The sequence below is a fragment of the Arachis ipaensis genome, chromosome B7, assembly GCF_059453495.1.
Source record: "Arachis ipaensis isolate K30076 ecotype BB chromosome B7, ASM5945349v1, whole genome shotgun sequence".
In the NCBI taxonomy this organism is placed as follows: Eukaryota; Viridiplantae; Streptophyta; class Magnoliopsida; order Fabales; family Fabaceae; genus Arachis; species Arachis ipaensis.
Window position 1 is genome coordinate 179,881 of NC_142442.1, and position 24,855 is coordinate 204,735.

General features: G+C 26.8%; 1 protein-coding gene and 1 pseudogene across 2 annotated transcripts; both read left to right on the top strand.

Annotated features, from left to right (window-relative positions):
* Nucleotides 1-733: 733 nt before the first annotated feature.
* On the top strand, nucleotides 734-6,849 carry LOC107606404 (galactinol--sucrose galactosyltransferase-like; annotated as a pseudogene). The gene is made up of 6 exons (XR_015892205.1): nucleotides 734-1,192; nucleotides 2,288-2,631; nucleotides 3,193-3,791; nucleotides 4,142-4,319; nucleotides 4,636-5,003; nucleotides 6,176-6,849. The product of XR_015892205.1 is annotated as a galactinol--sucrose galactosyltransferase-like (transcript).
* A 7,753-nt stretch (nucleotides 6,850-14,602) lies between these two features.
* LOC107609489 (tryptophan aminotransferase-related protein 2) lies at nucleotides 14,603-24,514 on the top strand. The gene is made up of 5 exons (XM_016311479.3): nucleotides 14,603-14,947; nucleotides 20,770-21,073; nucleotides 22,511-22,791; nucleotides 23,496-23,794; nucleotides 24,196-24,514. Exons 1-5 carry the CDS (start codon nucleotides 14,673-14,675, stop codon nucleotides 24,381-24,383), a joined length of 1,347 nt encoding a protein of 448 aa, XP_016166965.1. The 5' UTR covers nucleotides 14,603-14,672; the 3' UTR covers nucleotides 24,384-24,514.
* The last annotated feature ends 341 nt before the right edge of the window (nucleotides 24,515-24,855 follow it).

Sequence of the window (24,855 nt, forward strand, 5' to 3'; positions counted from 1 at the left end):
ATAATTAAAAATTAAAAAATTTAAGAGTTTAAAATATTCAACCGAAATTAAAATATATATATATATATTGAATCAATTAATTAATTAATAGTTTAATTGATTTTTCAGTTTTTTAATTGATTTATTATTAATTAATTTTTAATTTAAATTATATCAATTTAAAAATTAATTTTTAATTAATCCAGTTGAATTGTCTGGTTGGATCTAATTTCTTAAAAACCATGGTTTCTCTATATCTATGATGCACGGACACACGACGCGACATGAAACACGCCAACACGCGAATTTTAAAATCTTATAAAACACGGGAATACGCATATATATAAGATATATAGTATTTTTTTAGATAAATCGTAATGATATTTTGATATTTTATTGATATTAAAATATAAATTAATTTTTTAATTATTTTTAATGTCACATGTAGTATTTAAAATATTTTTTATTTTAATAAATAATAATATATACTATATCTAAATTTATTTCAAAAATATATATTAAGAATAAACTTGGACACACTAACACGTGATGATATTTAAGTGTGTCTAAATATATTCAGAGAAAATTTTTTTATTTTTTATTAAGACACAGTTGGACATAGCAGACACGCGTGTCAGACGATGATCGATGAGTATCGTATCCGAAATGTGTCCGACACCCAGACACGACAACTCAACTAAGTGTCCATACTTCATAGCTCTATATAAATCTTCCCACACTCGCAAATCTCATAACAATTATACTACTTCATCACTCTTGATCCTCTCAAATTCTTAACAAGTCCAAACCTTATTAGCTTAAACATTTCATTATCACCTTAACCCTTTACCTAAATTACATAATTACCCTCTTCAATAACTCGATTGAACATGGCTCCACCATACTTAACCAAAAATAATGGTGCATTAGAAGAAATAGGAGAACTTGTGAATGGTGGTGGAAGTGATAGTAGTAAGAATGAAAAAGAAACTTTGTGTATAAAGTTAGAAGGATCAAACTTTGTTGCAAATGGAGAACCTTTTCTGACGGAGGTTCCATCCAACATAGTAGCAACACGATCGCCATATTCATCGGATGCAAACAACAACAACGTCGTTGGTTGCTTCGTGGGCTTTGATGCCACCGAATCTAGGTGCCGCCACGTGGCTCCACTTGGCAAGCTCAAAGACATTAGGTTCATGAGCATATTCAGGTCATTACTTATTTTATATTTTAATTTTATTATATTTACATGAATTCTGGTATAATTTTTTTTTTGTTTAATTTTCAGAATCTAAAAATTTAAAATTTATTATTTAAAAAAATATTTTCAGCAAGAAAAATGGAAACGAAGTTTATAAAACAAAAATCACACAAACTAAAAAAGACATCTTTTATATTCATAAAAATTGTGTTCGCTAAAATTAAGTTTCACATAAAATTTTTTAAAGAAAAATTATGAAAAAATTCACATAAAAGTATTAAAAATGTAATCATTTTTGGTCCATACAGTGACATATGTCTATTGTTTGCATAGTGCGTGAGATATAAATTTGGAAAATTTTAGTGTAACATCGTATCGGTATTTCGGTATTTCAATTATTTTTAATCGTTGATTTTAATTATAAAAAATATATAATATATAATCAAGATCAACGATAAAAAATGATTGATAAACCGATATAACGGTACATTTAAAAATCTTTCTGTAAATTTTAGAAACACGACACGCTAACTCGATACATGTATCCGTGCCTGACATAAAGTTAAAATACATATATTAGTATTAAATATGAGACCTAAATTTTTTTATTTTCTTTCTCTAAAATTTTTAAAATTTCATCTCGAACTCTCATTAGTCGTTACCTTATCACCAACAACAATAAGGGTAAATTAGTTTTTAATGACAATTAATTAAGTTTATGTTTCAAAGTGATCTTGCATATACATGAGTTTTATTTTAATAAACTATCACCTTTAGATGATTTACATATAAAATGTGTAACCTAAATATTTAAAGAGAAAAACTCTAGGAGTTCATATTTTTTAAATAATTTTAGCTATTATTTAGTCATTATAAATACTAAATTGTTATTGCATAAATTTTTAAAAATATAATTACAAATTATATTAATTTATGTAGGTAAATTTTAGTAGATATAAGTGTAAATTATATATTTTTTATATACAAAAATTATGTAAATGTGGGTATAAATTATTGTTGTCAAAATACTAATTTAAAATTAGGTATGCAAAATCTAAAAAATATGCGTAAATTGTATTTATTCATGTACGCAAATTCGGCCAGGTTTAAGGTGTGGTGGACAACACATTGGGTTGGAAGCAATGGACACGAAGTGGAGCATGAAACTCAGTTGTTAATGTTGGACAAGAACGACCACTATGGTAGACCCTATGTTCTCCTGCTCCCCATTCTAGAAGGTTCCTTCCGAGCCTCACTTCAACCGGGTTTGGATGATTACGTGGACATGTGCGTTGAGAGTGGATCGACACGTGTCAGTGAATCCACCTTCAGAAGCTGTTTGTATATTCATGCTTCTCATGACCCTTTCCGTTTGGTCAAAGAAGCCATCAAGATCATACGCCTTCACTTGGGAACTTTCAAGCTCCTTCAAGAAAAAACTCCACCAGGTACTTTTCTGTAAATTTAACTAACTTTTTTTTCTTTAAATTTTTCATTTGGGTTTTAATTTAATTTAAATGTCTTTCAAATTTAGTTGCTTAGATTGGGATTATTAAATTCTTTTTCACCAAAGTCACAATCTATTGGAAACTAATGATTCTATAAATTAAAATGGCAACTAATCAAATTTTTAAAATATTATCAAATCATGCCTAAATATGTAGTCATAACATAATGTAATTTTCTAAATAAATGTGATCTGCACATAAAAAATCAAATCAATTATAAAAAGTATATAAATACATATATTATTTAATTTATTTTTAATATATATTATTTTATATAAATAATTTATTCAATAATTAATTTTGAGTATGTACCTAACATGAATATTGTCTGTAGTCTTTAAAATTCTACTAGTTTATGGTATAACATTGTATTACATAAATTAATTATATATTTCTCTTTACAACAACTTTTGGCATATTTGGTACACGAAGTTAAACCTTTTTACAATAATACATAACTGAATTTCTGACATTATACTTTTAAATGGTTACATATTTAAGGTATTGTGGACAAGTTTGGTTGGTGTACATGGGATGCCTTCTACTTGAAGGTACACCCTAAAGGGGTATGCGAAGGTGTGAAAGGCCTTGTAGAGGGAGGGTGCCCTCCGGGTATGGTCTTAATCGACGACGGATGACAATCAATTTGTCACGACGACGATCCAATCACAGATGAACAAGAAGGCATGAACCGAACATCGGCCGGTGAACAAATGCCATGTCGGCTGATTAAATTTGTAGAGAATTCTAAATTCAGGGACTACAAAGGGATTGTAGACCCCGACCAGAAAGGGATGGGTGCGTTTGTTAGGGATCTAAAGGAAGAATTCAAGAGCGTGGAACATGTTTACGTGTGGCATGCGCTTTGTGGGTATTGGGGTGGGATAAGGCCCAATGTGAAGGGCATGCCTATGTCTAAGGTTGTTGGTCCTAAGATGTCACAAAGTTTGCAAATGACAATGGAGGATCTTGCTGTGGATAAAATTGTGAATAATGGTGTTGGGTTGGTACCACCTCATTTGGTGCATCAATTGTATGAGGGACTTCACTCTCATTTGGAATCTGTGGGGATTGATGGGGTTAAGGTTGATGTTATACATGTAAGTGTTCTCCAATATTCTTTCTTTGTTTTATTATATATCATCCATACTTTAATTTAAATGCTGTTTTTAATTAACCACACACATTATAAGGATAATATACACCTTATAAAAATCTTTAAGATTCTATATAAAAAAATGATGATGAAGTCCACAAATTATACTATGAAATATTCATATAGTCTGAATTGGGCCTCCAAAATTTAAGCCACATAAAAAGAGTGTTCTTAGTTCTTACCATCCCAAAAAAATTATTTTTTAAAAATTGTTGGAAAAATAGAAAGAGAAATTAGTTAATTAGATTTGAGACATGATGGACGATGATGTTTTATTGTTTTATTTGAATGCAGTTGCTTGAGATGCTATGCGAGAAATACGGTGGTCGTGTCGATCTTGCGAAAGCTTATTACAAAGCACTTACAGATTCTGTGAAGAAGCATTTCAAAGGCAATGGAGTCATTGCTAGCATGGAGCATTGCAATGACTTCTTCCTTTTGGGCACCCAAGCCATTTCGCTAGGCCGAGTCGGTAAGCAACTTTCTATTGTCAACATAAATTCTTGTCGAATTTATCGTTATCATTGTTATTATAAGAGTTTAGCTAAGAAGTCAATCAGTCAACATAAAATTTTGTCGAATTTATCGTTATCATTCTTATTATAAGAGTTTAGCTAAGAAGTCAATCAGTCAATTATTTTTTACCATAAGTTCTAAACTCTAAATTCTAAACATATATCTTAAATATTTCAGAAGCTGAGAATTTAAAAAATTATAATAAAGAATTAATTAATATTGACTAATTAAAAATTCATTCACTATACTTGTTTTTGTCATAATTTGTTTAGGTGATGATTTTTGGTGTACGGATCCGTCGGGCGACCCGAACGGCACATACTGGCTACAAGGTTGTCACATGGTACACTGTGCCTACAACAGCTTGTGGATGGGGAATTTCATTCAGCCAGATTGGGACATGTTCCAATCCACTCACCCCTGTGCTGAGTTCCATGCTGCCTCAAGAGCCATCTCTGGTGGACCAATTTATGTTAGTGATTGTGTTTCCAACCATAACTTCAAGTTGCTTAAGACTCTTGTTTTGCCTAATGGCTCTATCTTGAGGTGCCAACATTATGCACTTCCTACTAGAGATTGCTTGTTTCTGGATCCATTGCATGATGGCAAAACAATGCTCAAGATTTGGAACCTCAACAAGGTGATCACAAAATCATCTACTTTAATTATCTACTACGTGTTACTTAATCTGGTCGAGTCGATTTATAATAACTTGTACTTATTTTTTTATACTAAGTCAACATGCACAGCTCATTTGAGATTTATATTGTGATCTATAACATCAATTTACATAAGAATATATATAATTTTTCCTATGCACATCGATATTGCTCATTTTTGTTCATTTCATTTAACCATAAAGTCTCATTTCATTTAACAATAAAGTCTCATTTCTTAGAGTGTTAGACAGTTCTTGCTTCTCAAGTTAATTTTCGGACTGAATTAGGTCTATTTAATGAACTAGGTTAAAAATTAGAGTTTAGCTAACATGTGTCCTCTCTTAGGACACATGATAAGCTTATTATTAATGAGAAGTTTTAAATATTTTTATTTAATAAATATAAAATAAATACATTAAAAATTTAAATTTTTTATATTTTCAATAAAATTTTTAAATTTTGTAATCTTAACATGTACTCTAAGATTTCGTTTGGTTAGTGTCTCAAAATTTTGAGGCATAGACACAAATATACATAAGGACATAGACACAAAAGAATAGTTTAATATTAGATTTGTTTGGTTGCAAAGACATTGACTAAGAGACACAAAAGTTAGAGTCCATATTCATTCTTACTAGTCTCAACTTTGTCTAGAGACACTAAATACATGTCTATTGTGTCCATTTGTATGTAAGCATGTCTTTGAAAATTTATGTCTCAATAACCAAACAATGCCTAAGGACACAAGATAGATAAACCCTAAAAATTATTGTCGGCTCACCCTCTTACTACACACAGTCTAAATTGTCGTCAATATTCATGCTTTAAAGTCGTATATTATTTAAAAATAAAAATAATTCTTATTTCTTAAGCTAATTGTTATAGTGACTCACACCCATTTAATTCCTAATATCAATTATGTTAGCAAGGGAAGATGGAACAATAGAAAAAATATTTGTGAGTATTCAAGTTGTATAAAATGATATAATATAAAAAGAGATTTATAGGTGTTAAGAAAATCGAAATAATAAAGACGTAATTTCTTATAATAAATATTCAGATATGTTAAATAATGCTAATTGATCTAATTGATCCTAATTATACTCTAACAAATTATACGACATAACTTTGGTTTTAATTTGTTTAATTGCAGTACACTGGAGTGTTGGGACTATTCAATTGCCAAGGAGGAGGTTGGTGCCTGTGACAAGAAGAAACAAGAGTGCCTCTGAATTCTCAAACACAGTGACATGCTTTGCAAGCCCCAAAGACATTGAATGGAACAATGGTAATAATAATAATTCTAATGCTAATAATAAAAAACCAATTTCCATCAAAGGTGTGGAAGTTTTTGCAGTTTATCTCTTCAAGGAAAACAAATTGAAGCTAATGAAGAATTCAGACAAATTACAAGTTTCACTTGAACCATTCAGCTTTGAACTAATGACAGTTTCACCAGTTAGGGTGTTATCATCTTATAATAATTATAATTATAATAATAATGAGAGGCTAAATCAATTTGCACCAATTGGGTTAGTGAACATGCTCAACTCTGGCGGTGCAATTGAGTCACTTGTGTTTGATGATAAACAAAGCAGGGTCAAAATTGGAATAAAGGGTTGCGGGGAAATGAGAGTGTTTGCATCAAAGGAGCCTATTGCTTGTAAGATTAATGGGTTGGGTGTGAAATTTGATTACGAGGATAACATGGTTAGGGTTCATGTTCCTTGGCCTACTCATGAACCAAAATTGTCAATGCTTGAGTATTTGTTTTGATTCTTATAAGATTCAATTGGGGATCCTTTGATGTATCAATTAAGGTGAAAATTCAGGTGCAGTCAACTTTACGTTAAGTTGATAGTTGAGAGTCGTTAAATAATTTGATTGATTTAATTAAATTTTCATCTAACTGCTCTTAATTATCAATTTTAAGTAAAGCTGACTGCACATAAGTTTCCAACATCATCAGTCAATACTAAAGATTAAGTAAATAAAAGTTTGTTTATCTTTTATTCTCTCTTTATCAAATGAAAAAAAAATGATAATTTTCTTTGTATTATTTTATTTTAAATATTAATACCAAAAGATCTATTTCACATGGGGTTTTTGTTTTTAACATGTGGTAGTTGTTAATTTTACACAATCATTAATTCAGATTATAGTGATGATTAATTTAGATTTATGTGGTTGACTTGTTTAAATAATAAATTTTAAAATTGTTTATTTGTATTAATGTAATAATGCATAATTAATTGTCTTCACAAAACTCTTACATTTAAATTAAATTCTCTTTATTATCAAATATAACATGAAATCCATTTGAAATAGTTTTTATACCAAGAGTGTAATATTAATTCCCTTAATATTATTTAGTATATTGACATAACAACAGAAGTATATTACAATTCTATTATACACTAAATTTTATTTCTATAAGTAGTATTAAGAGATCTAAATTGATTTAAATTATACTAAAAAAATGCGTCTACAAATAGGTTAAAATAATTGGATATGAAAGTAGAATGAGTGTTATACCTTAACGTGGTAATTTTTGGTATTTTTTAAAACTATGGGGTACACAAATTGGTGATTTGTGTTGAAAAAATTAAAAAAATTTGGAGTACGGATCTGTCCGATTTTTGTACTCCATTTTTTTTTTATTTTTTCAACACAAATCGGACAGTCTGAGTACAGAAATCGGACGGTCCGATTTGTGTACCTAAAAATTGGACGGTCCGATTTCTGTACCTCTTAAAAATCGGACGGTCCAATTTGTACTCCGTACATTAAATCATCCCACATTTTAGAAAAATACCATAATAGATCACAATTTAAAAAAATACTATTATTAATCCAATATTAAAAATAAAAAAATGCTACAAATAATCACAAATTAATTTTAACATGAGAAATACAATAATTCTGATCGACATTTATTTTTTTTTTCACTCTACAAAAAAAATTACCATTAACAATCTGTCAATGGTAAAATAGTTAATTGAAATTGTTACTAACGATTTTTCTTTTCCAGTAACTACTTCGTAATAACGAATTCACTAAGAAATCTTAATATTTTGGTAAATCTTACATGACAACTCAATATTAAAAATTTTGACATATCTCACTTACAATTTAAAAGGATAGGAGGAGTGATGGGAAATAAATAAGCATTATGGAATCAAGGAACTGAAGTTTTCAAGATGAGAAACTTTGACCAAATTAAAAACTGAGTTTAGAGTTGATCATCACATGGAAATGTCGCAGAATTTATTCACCAAAATGACTTTGACCATTCTATATCTGTTCTTGCTTCCGACAGGTATTCAATCGGTTTGCTTCATGTGGAGACATGCGACATGTTCACACGTATATGCCAAACCGTCACAAAAGATAGACATGAGACATATACATAGAATAATGCTATAATGAAGAATCAAATTTGAGTTAATATTCAATTTGGTCTTTGAATTTGTACAGAAATCTCAATTTAGTTATTGAGATTTCAATTGTCTCTATTTAGTTTTTAAATTTTGTATACGTGTCTCACATACATTAGTTTTTAGAACGATTTTTAGTACAAAAACGCTAATAGAGCACTGATGGACAATCAGATGCCATGCTAAAACTTGTAAAATGATGTAGTTTTGGTTTTGACATTTAAATAGTCTAAAAACGTTATCGAATCATTTGTTTTGTTAGATAAATTTTTAATAAATACCGCTTACGATGTTCTTTAGTCATTAGAGTATCAAAACTAAAACATTATTTTACAGAGTCTAACGTGACATTGGCTATCTATGACAGTGTTCCGTTAACATCTGTATATTAAAAATTGTTTTAAAGACTAACATGAGTCATGTTCGCAAAGTTTAGGGGCAAAATTAAGGCAATTGAAATTTTATGGACTAAATTAAGACTCGTATGCAAATTCAGAGACCAAATTGAGTATTATCTCATTAAATTTTAGTAAAAAGTGAAGATTGTATTTTTTAAAAAATGCTATTTATACACCAAAATCAACCGTTAAAATCAGCCTCTAATGTATTTGTGTATAAATACATGTATGATTTAATTTATTTTTAATGTATATTTGTATTTCAACATATATTTTATACTAATGACTAATTTTAGTAGCTAATTTTAATATACACGTAGCATTACTCAATTTTTTATTAAAAAAATTATTATGTATATGTAATATACATGTTTATTTAAATTCAATAAAGATTCTCATTCATTATCCAATTCTATTCGATCTTCTCAAAGAGATTTTCTATGTTAAATCGTCACAAAAGATTATGTTTAGTTATTTCAAAAATTTAGATGAATAGAATAATGAGATATATAAAAAATTATATTTTTAATATAAAAAAATATAAATATGTTTAGTTATATTGAAGTAACTATAGGATTTGTGAATATTTAAAAAATATTAAAATTGGTTTAATTTACCTTTTTATTTTTAATATTCTTTTATTTAAGATTCTATGAATTGAAGAAATAGAAATAAAAACTTATATATTCTCACTATTTTTAACTTTTTTAATAAGATTTTAAAAGCTAAAAACATTATAAACAAAAATGCAAAGCAAACTACTAATATTTGTATTTCAATATCTGTATCAAAATTTTTTGTTCAGTTCTATTTTCTCGTTCCAAAATCAAATTGTAGCTTTTTAAAAAGTTATTTAAATGTTTATAGAGAAGTTAAAAAATAACTTCTCTCATACTAAAAAATTTTATTTTATTTCTTTTAAAATAAATACTTTTAAAATTAAAAAACTAAATACAAAATAATTTATTTATAATTTAAACTATTTTTTTTAAAAAAAATTAATTAAATTGTTTACCTAAACTACGTCTAAGCATAACAAATATTGGCAGAAGATCGCACTATTGCAATCAAAATATACTTTCTTTAATTTCTTTGCTTTCATTTCAACAGCATTACCAACATAATAATTATTAAGTGAATACAAATTAAACTAATTAATAGCTTAATGATTTATTTCTTTTCTTTACTCGTGATGAAGAGGAATAATATCATAGAACACTAACATTTAATTTCTCTTGCACTCAACAAACAACGATCATTTGAGCATGTTCTGGAGAATTAGAGTATGTATAATATGGTCTATCAATTTATCATCATATTCCTAAGTGCTGGGATCTCAAACTCATCATACCGTGGGTCCCCATTAATTAGGCAAACATTTATTTTAACCTCCATACCTGTTGCCACACTCTAATCATTACTACAAACACTATGTGCATTTATTTATATTAAAGGAAAATAGAAAAAAATATACCTTAATATATAAATATGCTTGAAGTGTTCTACTTGTGAACGCCTACAATGTTTAAGATTTTTTTTTTATTTAAGTATTTTCTCCATTTTTTTCAAAAGAATAAAAAAAATACAAAATAAAAATTTTTTTTGGTGTCTTATACAAAATACGTTTGCTCAAGCATGTTTGTTTTTTAACTTTAGAAATAGATTTCATTATAAAAACTAAATATGAAATTTTTTTTTTACGATATTTTTTAATTTAACCGACTAAAAATTAAGTTATCTTATATTAGATCTGTCATTGCTAAATAAGTTATTACCGTATACATAAAATAGAATTTAAACTCTAACAAATATTTAAACAAATAAATAAATTAATTACTCGACTAATCTAACTTGATTTAAAAATATTTATGCTAAATTGGTAATGCTATATCCATGACACGTGAGGTTTAGCAATTGAATTAAGCACCACAATATATAGTACACCCAACTATGGCCATTGGAACCATATGATTGCTTCTTTGTACTGTTTTTGTGATGAAATGTCAACCGCTTGTTCAACTCTATATCTATTCTTTCATTTTCATCAACTTAGCTTATGACCCTTCCCTTTTGATCTTATATGTTTGTTGGTTCCTTAGGGACTTGCATAATTCAGAAGAATAAATATATGAATCGATTTTTAAATTAGTAAATATTAGTTGATTGTTTTTATTGTAAAATTATTATTTTAATTTTTATTTTTTCGAGGGTTTATATTTTAAAATTAAGATTTAGAATTTAAGATAAAAAAAAATTTTTTTGCAATGCTGGCTGATATTTAATAAAAAGTAATTTTTAAAATATTGGCTGATATTTTTAAATTGTTGTAAATAATAAAAACATACAACAAAAATTATTTTTAGTGGCAATAATATATAGTTATTATATGTCTTATTTAACTTATATTTTTACGGAAATTATATATTTATCGTTATTATTATATATTATAATGACAATTATACACTTTTTGCAATTATTGAAAAGATATTTATTGACAATTGAATAATTATTGTCACTAAAACTTTTTAACGACAAAATATAAGACGATTAATGTCTAATTATTGGTAAATACATTAACGTGTATTTTTATTGTCATTAAAAATAAAATAAATAACCGTAAAAAGTAATTTTTTAAAGTAGTGAAGGTATTTTTGTTTTTTTTTTTTAATTTGTAAATATTTAATAAAACTTTATAATTGTCTTAATAATTATATTCAACTTTAAAAAAAGAACCTTAATTCGAGAAGAAGATAACAATGGGTGATTAATTTATAGGGATTTGGATCTTCTAAATTTTGAATTTTACTTTAGAAGAAAAAATATGATCTCTCATCGTTTATTTCATAAGTGGGACCAAGAGAAAATATGAGAGAAAAATTATTTAAAAGTGAGAGATCATGCTTTACCTTTTAAAATAAAAATTTAAAATTTAGAGGATTTAAATTAAATTTGTAGCAGCCATAATGGGGTCCAAAAAACTCCAAATAAAGGAAGCAGAGTGAAAAGGCATGTTTGCAAGTTGTGTGAATGAAACAACACACACCAAGTCAAAGGGGCTAAAGCTAGTGCTAATAGTTTTATAGATATTGGACCAAATTCCTCTTGAGACTTATTTATATAGACAAGGGTCCCCTCCATTTATGATCCTTAAATTAAATTGAAGTTAGCTGAGCCTCAAACCCTTCATTCAAAATTCTCCACACAACAGCCATAAGGTTTCCCTATCATATGAAAATGTATATTGGTCCCAAATTATGAGTATATGCCTAATGTCTGGATAGATGATGAATATAGAAATCAAGGCATTTGTGCCCTAGGTGCATGTGTAGTTATCTTATCCCTATCATCACATGCATTAATTCCTTGCTACTCAATGCTTGGACCTCAAAAATTGGGACCTGAATGGATTATATTCACCTTATTATCACTTGCCAAATCTTTTCAATTTAATTTGTTTCAAAAATCCTTCTCGTAGCGGCGCTGTGTTGGAGCACTTAAAAAGCGAGAAATTGGTGTGTTTTTGAGAAGGTAATAAGCTCAATACCAGAAATAGTGAAAGAAGTCAGTAATTTAGTACATGAATTCGTGAGCCATACCTGATAGATGCTGCTAATTTTCTTTACTCTTACTTTACTCTTTTTTAAGCTCTTAGTCTTTCAGTCATAGTTGGTAATAAATAGAAATACCCAATTATTTTGTACTTCTTTATGGAAACACTTTTATTTTATATTAATAAAATAACATTTATCTTTGAGAAAAAAAAAAGTTAAGTTATATATGGCCAATGAGTTATATATCAAATGGTATAATCTCTTCATACTCACCTAAAAAGTCGTGGGTTCGAATCTCCCTATCTTTAGTAAAAAAAAAAAAAAAGTTAAGTTATATATGCATGCTAGGCCTGGCTTATATTATAATTCCAAGTACTTGTTTAATTTGAACTGGCTGTTTTATATACATAAAAAAAAATTAATCGTTAATAAATTAGTTGTTCGTATAAAATATATATTAAATTAAAATACAACATATATATACATATATATATATATACAGATACACAAATAAATAAATATATAATAATTAATTTAATCGATGATTTTTAGTACATATATAATATTTTTATTGTTCAAAATTAAATAAGTATGATATATATATTAGTTTGCATTTATTTCGCTTCTTCTTAAAAAACGTGCCTTTTTTTGGAAAATTATTTTTTTTATTTGTATAAAATTTCTAATATATAAAGAATTAAGTTGTAAAATACTTTTTTTGAGAAATAGAAAAAATACATTCATAATATTAAAATGTGATTTAAATTTAAATATATTATTATTATTAAACATTTTTGGGCTTTAGCCTACTTTTTTAAAACTCTAATTTGACCTAAATGACTTTAAATTTTAGACTTTAGAAATCTACATGACTACATGAGAATATTTTTTTTAAAAGCTAGATTAAAGAAATATAAGTAGATAAAGTATATTAAAAAAATTCATAATAGATATGTCCTTAATTAATGTGATCTATATATATAGTTAAAGTATTTGTCAAATAATCTTTTTCTCTAAATAGGTGAAATAAATTCTTAAACATGTGTTTGCTAACCCATCATCACGTTAAGGACATGTTATTATAATGCAAGCAAATGTGATCTGCCACATGGCATGTTTTGTAGCATCTTTTATCACATGTGATATGCCACGTGGCAAATAATGCATTTAGCAACGACATGTATTACTTTTGTAAATCCATAGTTATGAGCTAAATAGTTAACAAAATATAAATTCTATAATAAAAATGATAGTTTTAAAATTTCAATACCAACATAAATCATCCTTACAAGTTACAAAGTCAACCCTCAAAGTGAATCTTAGGTTATTCAGAGAGAGAGAGGGGAAAGAAAAAGAGAGGAATTAAATAATTAATCCAAAAACAACTCTAATTTAGTTTCTCTTTGAATTTGAAAAAAAAAAGTGTTTATTTTTATTTTTATTACAAATCTCACATCTTTAATAATGTCTTTAAAGAGTTTATAAATATAAATCACTTCTTTTACTACAAACAAATTTTTAAAATTGAGTTAGGCCACCCTTAATTTCAATTATAATAATTTTCAATATATTTTTAGAACTTTGTAACAAAATAAAAAAGTAAAATCTTATTTTTTTTATATTCACTTTTTATTTTATAAAATGTTAAATAATAGAAACATTAAAAAACAAAACTACAAAACATAAAAAAAATCCTTAATTTCAATTTTCAACCTTCAAAAAGTTTATTTAAACAAATCTACAATAATTTATTTGTAATATTTATATAACATTTGGTATTTTAAATTAAAACAAACAACTATAATAATATTTTAATTATAAAATATAACTATGCATTTTTACTTAGGTGAAAATTTTGGTGCAGTCGACTTCACGTGAAGTTAATGGCTGAGAACCGTTAGATAAAAATTTAGTCAAATCAGTCAAATCATCTAACCGCTCTTAACCATCAACTTCACGTGAAGTCGACTGCACCTGAATTTTCACCCTCTACTTATTAGTTTAAATTTTTTTAAAAATAATTTCACAACACAGTATTAAAATTTCTCAAACCAAAAAAAAAAAGAGATTATATAAAATAAAGTTAGTGTAACAATAAGAAACTAATAACTTTTGAAAAAAATAAAACAAATTTATTAGGTTAATAAAATAATAATTTTTGAATGACACCACAGAGAGAGTTATTTATATAATTGGCAAGTGTGCATAGTGATTATTGAAGAACATACACTAACTCCTCCTTCTTCTCTCTTGAATCTTGATTCATGGCGAAGCTTCAGAGCTTGTTCTCCATGAGGCACTTGTTGGTGCTCTCTCTCGCTCTCAATGTAAGCCTCATACTCAGAATAATCTATGATTCCCAACTTGATCTCTTCTTCTACAAATATCCTCATCAGGGGCAAATTAGTAATCTCCACACTCACAATAAACCTCGCTTGCTTATATCTTCTTCTTTCTCCAACTCTTCTTCTTCTTCTACTTGTGAGGATCATCATCAACCACCACCCAAAAACAACAACAGAGTCATCAATCTCGACCAGTAAGTTCTATTTTACTACCCTTTCAACATTAGTAATAATCATTTATTTAATTTATGGTGAAAACTCAGGTGAAATGAATTTTACGTGAAGTTGATATCCGAGAACCGTTAGATGAAAATTTAGTTAAATCAGTCAAATTATTTAACGATTCTCAGTATCAACTTCACGTGAAGTCGACTACCCTGAGTTTCCACCTTAATTTATTTATTGGTATCATATTTATAGTGTTAGTTTTGTCGTGAAATCATTCATCTCAACCACTTAAACGGGTAGAAAAAACAACATAAGTAATTATGTTTATAACACTTCTTTTAAATAAATCTTTTTGAATTTGTTAAATTTTTGTATAGATTTTTTAATTATTTTTTTTATTTTTAAAGTTTATCAAGAGTCAAATTTTAAATATTTTTGGACATAAAAATTTTAAATATTTAAGCTAATAAAAATATGATAAAAATAAATAACATAAATAATTATATCTCTAATTTAGTAGTGCATCATATATATTTTGTTTAAATTGATTATTTTAAGGGCCTTGTTAAAGTTATTTTAATTAAGATTTTCTTAAAGTTATTTTTCATAAATGTACAGGAGATATATTGAAAATTTTAAATATTAATTTTTATTACATATTTTTTATATTAAAATTTATTAACTAGTTCCTTGAAATATTTATTAGCTAATTGGTATTTCACTAAACTATTAAGATTTTTTTTTAATAAAATAGTTTTTAAAAAATATTATTTAGTCTTTTAAAGATAATATTAATTGCATAATTATTTAAAAAGTTCATATAACAAAAGCTAAGATAATTTTTTAAAAAATTTTCTTTTCTGAAAATTTTGACATTTATGTAAAAAATTATCAAAAAGAAATTTACTTATGGTAAAATCACTTAATCAAGAAAAATATAAGAATGTTGTATTTGATTTGAATTTTACTTATTATTATGAAGAATGAATAGTCCTTTTCATATTGTGCGTTATTGGCTCTGGGCCTTGAGTCTTTAATTTTGGGACCGGTTTTCTTTACTTTGCTTGCTGCACTTGTTTCTGAGCAAGAAAGGGACAAGTCATAGTCTTTACCATTTAACCTGCCCAATTTATTCTCTTACAACAAAAACAGAAAATTGGATTCTCACAACACGTAAAATAACTCGTTAGATAATTTGATATATTTGATCGAATATATTTATTTAAATTATTTAGTAGTTTATAATACTATTTTTTATGTAAAGATGTATCACGTCTGAATTTTTTGAACAAAAAATAAAGAAAAATGTCAGAGACATTTAGAGTATAGACTTGTAAACAGTTTTAAATATTGTTTGGTAGTTTGACTTCGTGCTTTCAATTTTTTAATCATTATTGTAACTATAATATAACCTTTAGAATTTTTATCTAACGAATTTCTTAGGTAATTGTTAAAAATAATACAAAACTAAAAAGATTCTATTAAAAAAAAGAAAAGTAAGAGTTAATGCATTAATGTTTTTAACAATTGAATAAACAAATTGTTATTGCAAACTTTTGGTTTTAGCAAAATCATAATATTAAATCATGAGTATATAAGTCTTATTTTAATATAATATCAAAATTTATTAGTTTAATTATATATTAATATTCAATTCTATACACCTCACATTAAAATGTCTAACATGGATATTATTATTATTATTATTATTATTATTATTATTATTATTATTATTATTATTATTATTATTATTATTATTATTATTATTGGACGTTGTTTTAGTTGTTAGTTACGAGTATGTCGTTACTTCCTCATTTTTATTTGCGAGGATGATATTATATAATTATTTCTGATCCAAGAAATAAATTTTTAAAATAGAACTAATTGTTATAAAATTATTTCTTCTAAAATTTTAAAATAATAAAAAAAGATATATAAATAATTATGCTTCTAGCAATCTTTCTGACACGAGTTTTTTTTATGAAAAATGTTATTCACTGAAAATGATTAAGTGCAATAAAAGAATATTAAAGTTGAAACACCACCAAAGTGTTAATCTCACTAAAATGCTTATAGTATAAGGAAAAAAGAAAAATACACTATTTTAATTTTTAAAAGAATATTCTTAGAAAAGCTAGGGTTACTTTTACCTCCAATTTACTCTCTTTGTGCTCTAATCATTGATATGAATTTTATCTGGGTGCAATTAATGATTTTGTTTTGAGTTTTGACATAATTAAAGTTATGCGATGCATAAATTTATATTAGATTAAACGATAAATATGTTTTTGATTTTTTATTTTTTAAAATGTGAAACATTTAAGTCTATTTGAGAGATTAATTTGTTTTTATATATTTTGAACGGAGAAATTTAAATGTTTTATATTTAAAAAAATTATTAAAATTTTTATATTTTTAATTAGTAAAAAATTTATATGTCTTCGAATTAAAAAATAAAAAATTTATTTATTTTTTTATATATTATTATAACAATAATTTTATACACTAGGGAAAAAAACAGTTTTTGTCATCTTTTCCCTTATTACGTGTGGGGAATTTTGGTCAAATGTGAAAGTCACTTGCAGGGAAGAACACTATAGCTTAGAGTTGATTTGGGAAATCCACTACCGTTGCTTTTTTTTTTTTCCTCCTCTTTTTTCACCCACGGAAAAATATCATACCTAATTTAGTTAGAGGGTCAAAACACAAAATTTAATTAACCAATTTAGGTTGGTCGAATAGTTCACTCATCCGTTTAAATAAAATATCACAATTTCTAATTTTGTTTTGTGCATGCAGCAATTTATTGGCCAACAACAGACTCTTAAATAAAACTCAGATTCACGACAAATTAGTCTTTTAACTTGTCGGGTGGAGAAATATTTAACTAAACAAGTGTTAGAGTTTTAATTCTTATTTGTATATACATTAATTTATTGATCAATGATAAATCGAATTTAAGTAATTAATAATAAAAAAGTGGAATATTACTACTATACTACATAGAAATAATAATAATAATGATGAGAAAAGAAAGAAAATAAAAGTAATGGTGCCTTTTTAGTAGGAAGAATAGGAAATAAGTTAGTGGGGGATGATATGGTTGATGCTTTGTTGCTTACACTGATTGAAGGCAACCTTTATCTTTCGGCAGTGACCATCAAAATTATTATGAAACTGCAGTGCTGCACCTTTTCTTGTCCCAGTTAAAGTTTAAGAGTTTTTCTTTTTCTAATCTTCTATGTGGCCGCCCCATTTGTGAATATTTTATATAAAATTATTGATATTTGAATTTTATTACTGAAAATTAAGAGATAGTTTCCTAAAGGATAGTAGTGTAACCAATAATTAACAGATATATTTAATTCATGCTGACACAACTAATTGGTTGTGAATGAAAAGTGTACCAATTCAATTGGATGGACCAAAAGCCTCAATTATAGTACGTTTTTATTTGAAAAATCATGGGAATTAATTTTCAATTTGTTCTTTTGTGAAGATTTAAGATTAAGATTAAAATTTTAAATCTTAAATTTAAAATATAAAATTTTTAGAATAAAAAGATAATTTCAAATTACAAGTCAGACAGCGGGGTAGAAAGTAGGGGTGGCAACATACCCTACCTGCGGATACCCAATTCTATCCGCGGGTCGGGTAGGGTGCGGTTTGTGTCTCAACTCTACTCGACCAACCCGCACCCTATATATGTATATGTTATATATTTATATAAAAATATGTTTTAAGTGGATATTGAACCAAAGACTTCTCACTAAATGCAAAAGATCCTTAGTCATTAAAAGAAGTTCATTAATTGATAATTTAATTTTTTTTATATATAAAAGTCAGTTCTATTTTAAATTATCATCAAGTTATATAATGTTGCATCTTTTTTTGTAACCCGCGGGTAGGGTCGGGTACTCGCAGGTTAAGAACAGGTAGGGTTAGGGTTGAGATATTCTCAACCCGTGGGTAAGATTAGGGTTGGCTCCAAACCCAATCCTACCCTATCCATTGCCACCCCTAGTAAAAAATACGTAATTTTTCTTTGAATTTTTTTTTTTGGTAAAAAATAAAAATTATAATTAAATTTTTAAGAAAAAAATTCATTGTATATTATATTTTTATTTTTTCAATATTTTTTATTATAAAATAAATAATTTTTATTTTATACCTAATATCACTTTTTACCATAGCATTATACTTTTTCTTTTTATATAGATTGTTCATTTATTAAAAAATAAAAAAATAATATACACCATAGAAAAGATATATATATATTAAAAACTCAAGTGTAGTCGTTTTCACGTGAAATTAATAGTTGAGAGAGAATAGTTAAATAATTTAACTAAATTTTCATCTAACGGATTATTAATTTCACGTGAAGTTGACTGCATTTGAATTTCACTTTTTATATATATATATATATAGGTCCTTTAGAATCTTGGATCTGCATCAACTGGAACTGCAAAAATGTGGGTCCAAGGGTGCATATTATTAAAAATGGAAGTCCAATTCCAACTTGTTTTGTGGTCTTCAAAAGTCTTGAGAGGTATATGCATGGGTTTGCCTCCCAATTAATCTGATGTATGTAGCTGTAAATGCAAACATCTACCATCTACTTTTTCTATCTTTTGTCCTCTTCATTATTCTGTCTAATCATTTCTTCCTTCATATATATGGACCCCCATATTTTCCATAGCCTAACACATGCAAATGCACCAGCCACTAAATAGCCTAAATAATAACCCCCTAATTTTTTTTATATACTCAATTGTTTAAGATTTATCATTTAATTTCATTATAACAAAATAAAGTATTATTACTTTATTTCAGAAGTTAAATTCAACACTATAATAATATTACAAGAAGAATGAGGTATCCGATGTTTAGAATTATTTAATGTTTTAAAAATGTAGTTCAACCAATAAATTAATTTTTTTATCAGCTAGTTTAACTATTTTTTATTTTTTAAATTTTAAAATTTAAATACTAAATCTTAACTTTTATCTTAAATTCTAAATTGTAATATCCTAAGAAATAATTTTACAAATTAAAATATTAATTAATATTAACTAACTAAAAAAAATTTCTAATTATTAACAATATATTAGGATTAATATTGAGTTTATAACCTAATTAAAAAAGTATACTATAAATAAAAGTATGATGTAATAGTGTAAACATGCATGATGTAATTAAATTAGAAATTTTAATTCTCCTATTAACTTTAATTCTAGGCAATTCTATTCTATTCTCTCATATTTCTACCTAATTCTCTCTAATTCTTGATACAATACCGTATCAAATAGTGCTTTCATTGAATAATCCATCTAAGAGTTTTTCATTCTAAAACTAAAACCAATGGTGATTTAGAGAATTTAATTCAGATTCCAATGAAACTATTCCTATTTCTTTATTGTTACCAACCTGAATTCATCCTGATTCTGCCAATAATTGATCAACATAAAATTTCAAATTTAGATGTAATTTTAAAAGAAATTAGAGCATGATCCAATACTAATCCTAACACAATATTGATTTATAATTTTTTAGCTTAATTAATTTAATAAGTATACAGAAGCAACATTAAATTTTACATGCAAATATGAATTAAAAGTACTTAACACCTTTTTAATAAACTTGATAGAAGTTTAGCACTTAACAAAATAGCGAAAACTCACGTGCATTGTTTCTTGTGAAGTTGATAGTAAAAAATCGTTAGATAATAATTTAGTCAAATCTATCAAATTATCTAACGATTTTCGACTGTCAACTTCACATAAAAATAGCTTCAGGTGCATTTTGCTTAACAAAATTATATCCTTAATGAATTTGTTTTGATTGGCAGTGGAGACCCGAGAGTGTACGAAGCATTTTGGAGAGAAACGGGAGAGAAAACAACGATCAGAATTGCAGGGTGGCAATCAATGAGTTACTTCTCAGATGTGAGCAATGTTTGTTGGTTCCTAGAACCTGAGTTTGCAGAGGAGGTTGTGAGGCTCCACCGTGTGGTGGGAAATGCTGTCACAGAGGATCGTCACCTTGTTGTTGGAACGGGTTCCTCTCAGCTCTTTCTTGCTGCTCTCTATGCTCTCTCTCCAACTCATTCTCCTCAACCCATCAGTGTTGTCTCTGCTTCCCCCTACTACTCTGTATGTCTTTCTTTCCTTCTTCTTAAGTTAGGAGTGAAATTCGAACACGAGACTTTTAGATGCGGATGAAAATACTATGTTATTTAAATTATAGTTTGTTGGTCTTTATTTTTTTCATTTGCTTCCTTTTAAATAATTCTTTTAATTCTTTAATTTTTTATATCATTTTTTAGTATGTCTATATTACTGCCATAGATATAGTATTTTAAAAATAGTGCTAAAATTAAAATAATATTTTTTTATTGTTTAACAACACTTCATAAAAAATATTGCTAAAAAAAGTGTTATTAAAATGTAAAAAAAAATGTAATTTTAATTTTAATAACACTTTATAGTCACTCTAACTATTATAAACATAGCATACTAAAATTCACCATTTTTTTTTATAAGAATTTCATGTTTTATTGATTTGTCATGTTTTGTGTAAGTGTTTTGAAAATTGGACTGGTAATTGAATCAGTAAAGTTAGAGATTTACAGATTCAATTGGAATTAAATCAGATATAATAAAATAATATATTTATATATAAAATATATAAATTTTTGTTTTTTATTTTTTTTTTTTCAAATTGGTTAACCCGCTAATAATAAGACCGGTTCAATTAATTAATCGATTGTTTTATTGGATTTTTTTATCTTTTAACTGATTTACTTCTAAACATTTTTTATCTTAAACTGGATTGATATAATAGTCAATTTTCAATTAACCAAATCCAACTGGTTCAATTTGATTTTTGAAACACTATCTTTGATTATTGAATATATAAACTTAGAGATTCAACTATTTTTAATATATATTTTTATATAAATAACTAATTTTTTATATACACGAAATACAATTAGTAAAATAATATATTTAATTAGAGCATTCAAACTGTTACTACGAATCTACCATTTCTTCTATATCTGTTTCCCAGAATTGATTTAATGCCTCCTTTCTCTCTCTATGTTTATTTAATTATTAATAGATAACAAATTTTTTTTGTATATTTATTTTATTTTATATAATAAATTGATACATATTTTATGATTTTATAATTAAAAGGTATATGTTAATCTAGTATAAGTATAAAATAATTAAATATAAATTAAATAACACTCATAAATAAGACGATGACAGTGGATACAATATACAGTTTGCATGTGCTGAACTGATGAGTGATGACAGTCAAAATAAGTAGATTTGACATTTGAAAATCTTACTAGAGAATAGAGATTATTATAAAATGTGAATGTTATGGTCTCTAAAAGGTAATGTTTATTTATAAAAAAAAATAAAAAATTAATATTTAATTTAAAAATATAAAAATAAAAATTTTTAAAAAATTAAAATTTACTAAAAAAATAAGTTACACAAAATTTAGACAGTAATTCATAGACACAGTAGAATTAACTTCATTATTAATGAATGCATAAGATGAGAGATGTTGAAATGCAGTCATACCCATCAATGACGGATTACCAGAAATCAGGGCTATACAAATGGGGTGGTGATGCTGACAAGTTTGACAAAAGTGGGCCCTACATTGAGTTAGTTACTTCTCCCAACAACCCTGATGGCTGCGTCAGGCGTTCAGTGCTCAATCGCTCTGAGGGTCTACTGGTCCACGATCTTGCTTATTACTGGCCTCAGTACACTCCTATTTCTTCCCCTTCCAACCATGATCTTACCCTTTTCACTCTTTCTAAGACTACTGGTCATGCTGGAATGCGCATTGGGTTTGTCTCTTCCTAACTTTCATACATTGCATTCTATTCTAATACCTGGAAATTAATTCGGTCGTTGTTAGTTTCATATGAAGTTGATAGCTGAGAATCGTTAAATGATTTGACATTTTTTACTAAATTGTCAACTAACGGATTCTTAATTATCAACTTTACATAAAATGACTGCACTTGAATTTTTACTATTCTAATAAAGATTGGGATTTGATAGGTCTTTCTGTTGGTCTTCAATTCGTGTGCATAGTTAAAAAGATCGATAGAAAGACCTATCTAATTAATATATCTGAGTCGTAGAATTGTTAATATGATTATTCATTGATATGATGGCTATGTTTCTGTTTTCTTTTTACACATCATGTTTGTATCACTATCAAACAATATACTAATAAGATTCGGTAAAAGCTCATACATAATTGTCTTTATATGAAATTGATAGTTATAAATCGTTAGATGATTTAAAATATTCGACTAAATTATTATTCAACGATTTTCAGTTATCAAACTTCGTATTAAAGTAATTCTGAGATGATACTTGTGCGTAATTCTGAGAGAATTGGCCTAAAAGCCTATTGAATCAATTAAACTTCTAAAAAATGCATTAATCTTTTGCAAATATCTAAAAGATTTGAACACTAATGATCATATTAGTAGTATGCTATGTCCTTGTGAAAGATTTGAATTTACACTAAGATTTGTAGGTGGGCTCTTGTGAAAGACAAAGAAGTAGCAAAGAAAATGACCAAATTCATAGAGCTCAATACCATAGGAGTCTCTAAGGACTCACAGCTTAGGGCCGCCAAGGTTCTGAGGGCAGTTTCCGACAGCTGCGAACTACAAGGCGGCGGCGAATCCTTCTTCCAGTTCAGCCACAAAATCATGTCAGACAGATGGAAACAACTCAGAGAAGCAGTTCAACGTAGTAATGGATTCTTCAGTGTCCCTACATTCTCTCCTTCTTTTTGCACCTTCTTTAATCAAAATTTGGAGCCTCATCCAGGTAATAATAATAAACTAAAATGGTGTTCATACATTATTGAAGCAAAAATACCAATAATTTTCCCCTTTGGGACAAAAAAATATTTTGTTTTCGTTTCTAATTTTGATATATTGACCATGTAAAATATTTTACATAGTCGTTTAATCAGATGATTGGATGTACGTATAAAATTGTTTTATACTGACAGTATATTAAAATAAATTCTCAAAATATAACCTAATTAAAATCTGTGTTACTCTCTTGAAACAAATATTTCCTTAGATACAAATTTCCAACACTTTCTAAACAAATATTCTCAAAATTCTTCTTAAAGTACTACATATTGCAAAATAATTAAGTTATTATTATTATATACTGAATTTTATTTTGATGTACTGACACTGTAAAACGTTTGTACACAGCATTTGTGTGGCTAAAATGTGAAAGAAATGTAGAAGACTGCGAAAGCTTTCTTAGAGGACACAACATATTAACAAGAAGTGGAACACACTTTGGAGTTAGCCAACAATATGTAAGAATTAGCATGTTGGATACAGATGAAAATTTTATGCACTTTCTACACAGACTCTCTACTATAAACTTTCGATAGTAGTAGTACTTGCACCTTAATTAACACAATGTATAATGTATAATATTATATTATATTAGTTAGTTTCGACATTATATAATTGATGTATGGTTTGTGGAAAGAGATACATGCGCACCAAATCATGATGATAATATGTTTGTATGCTGGTTAAGATGTTTAGGACTTAATTAATGTAGGGGAATTCTGTTACATGTAGAACAATAGAGTTTTCACGCTTAGGTGAACTAATTAATTTGATCTTGTTTTCTCTTAAGAAACATACCGCTTCTAATTTTATTAATGAAGTTTTCATCACAATTAGAATAAAGTCAAAGGACACATTTTATTATTATTATTATTATTATTATTATTATTATTATTATTATTATTATTATGTAAAAGTCTTGAGGGTCAGCAATTTTTTAAAAAGTTGGCCAGTATTTAATCATCAAAAGAAAATTGAATGATTCTACACTATTAGATTTAATCTCAC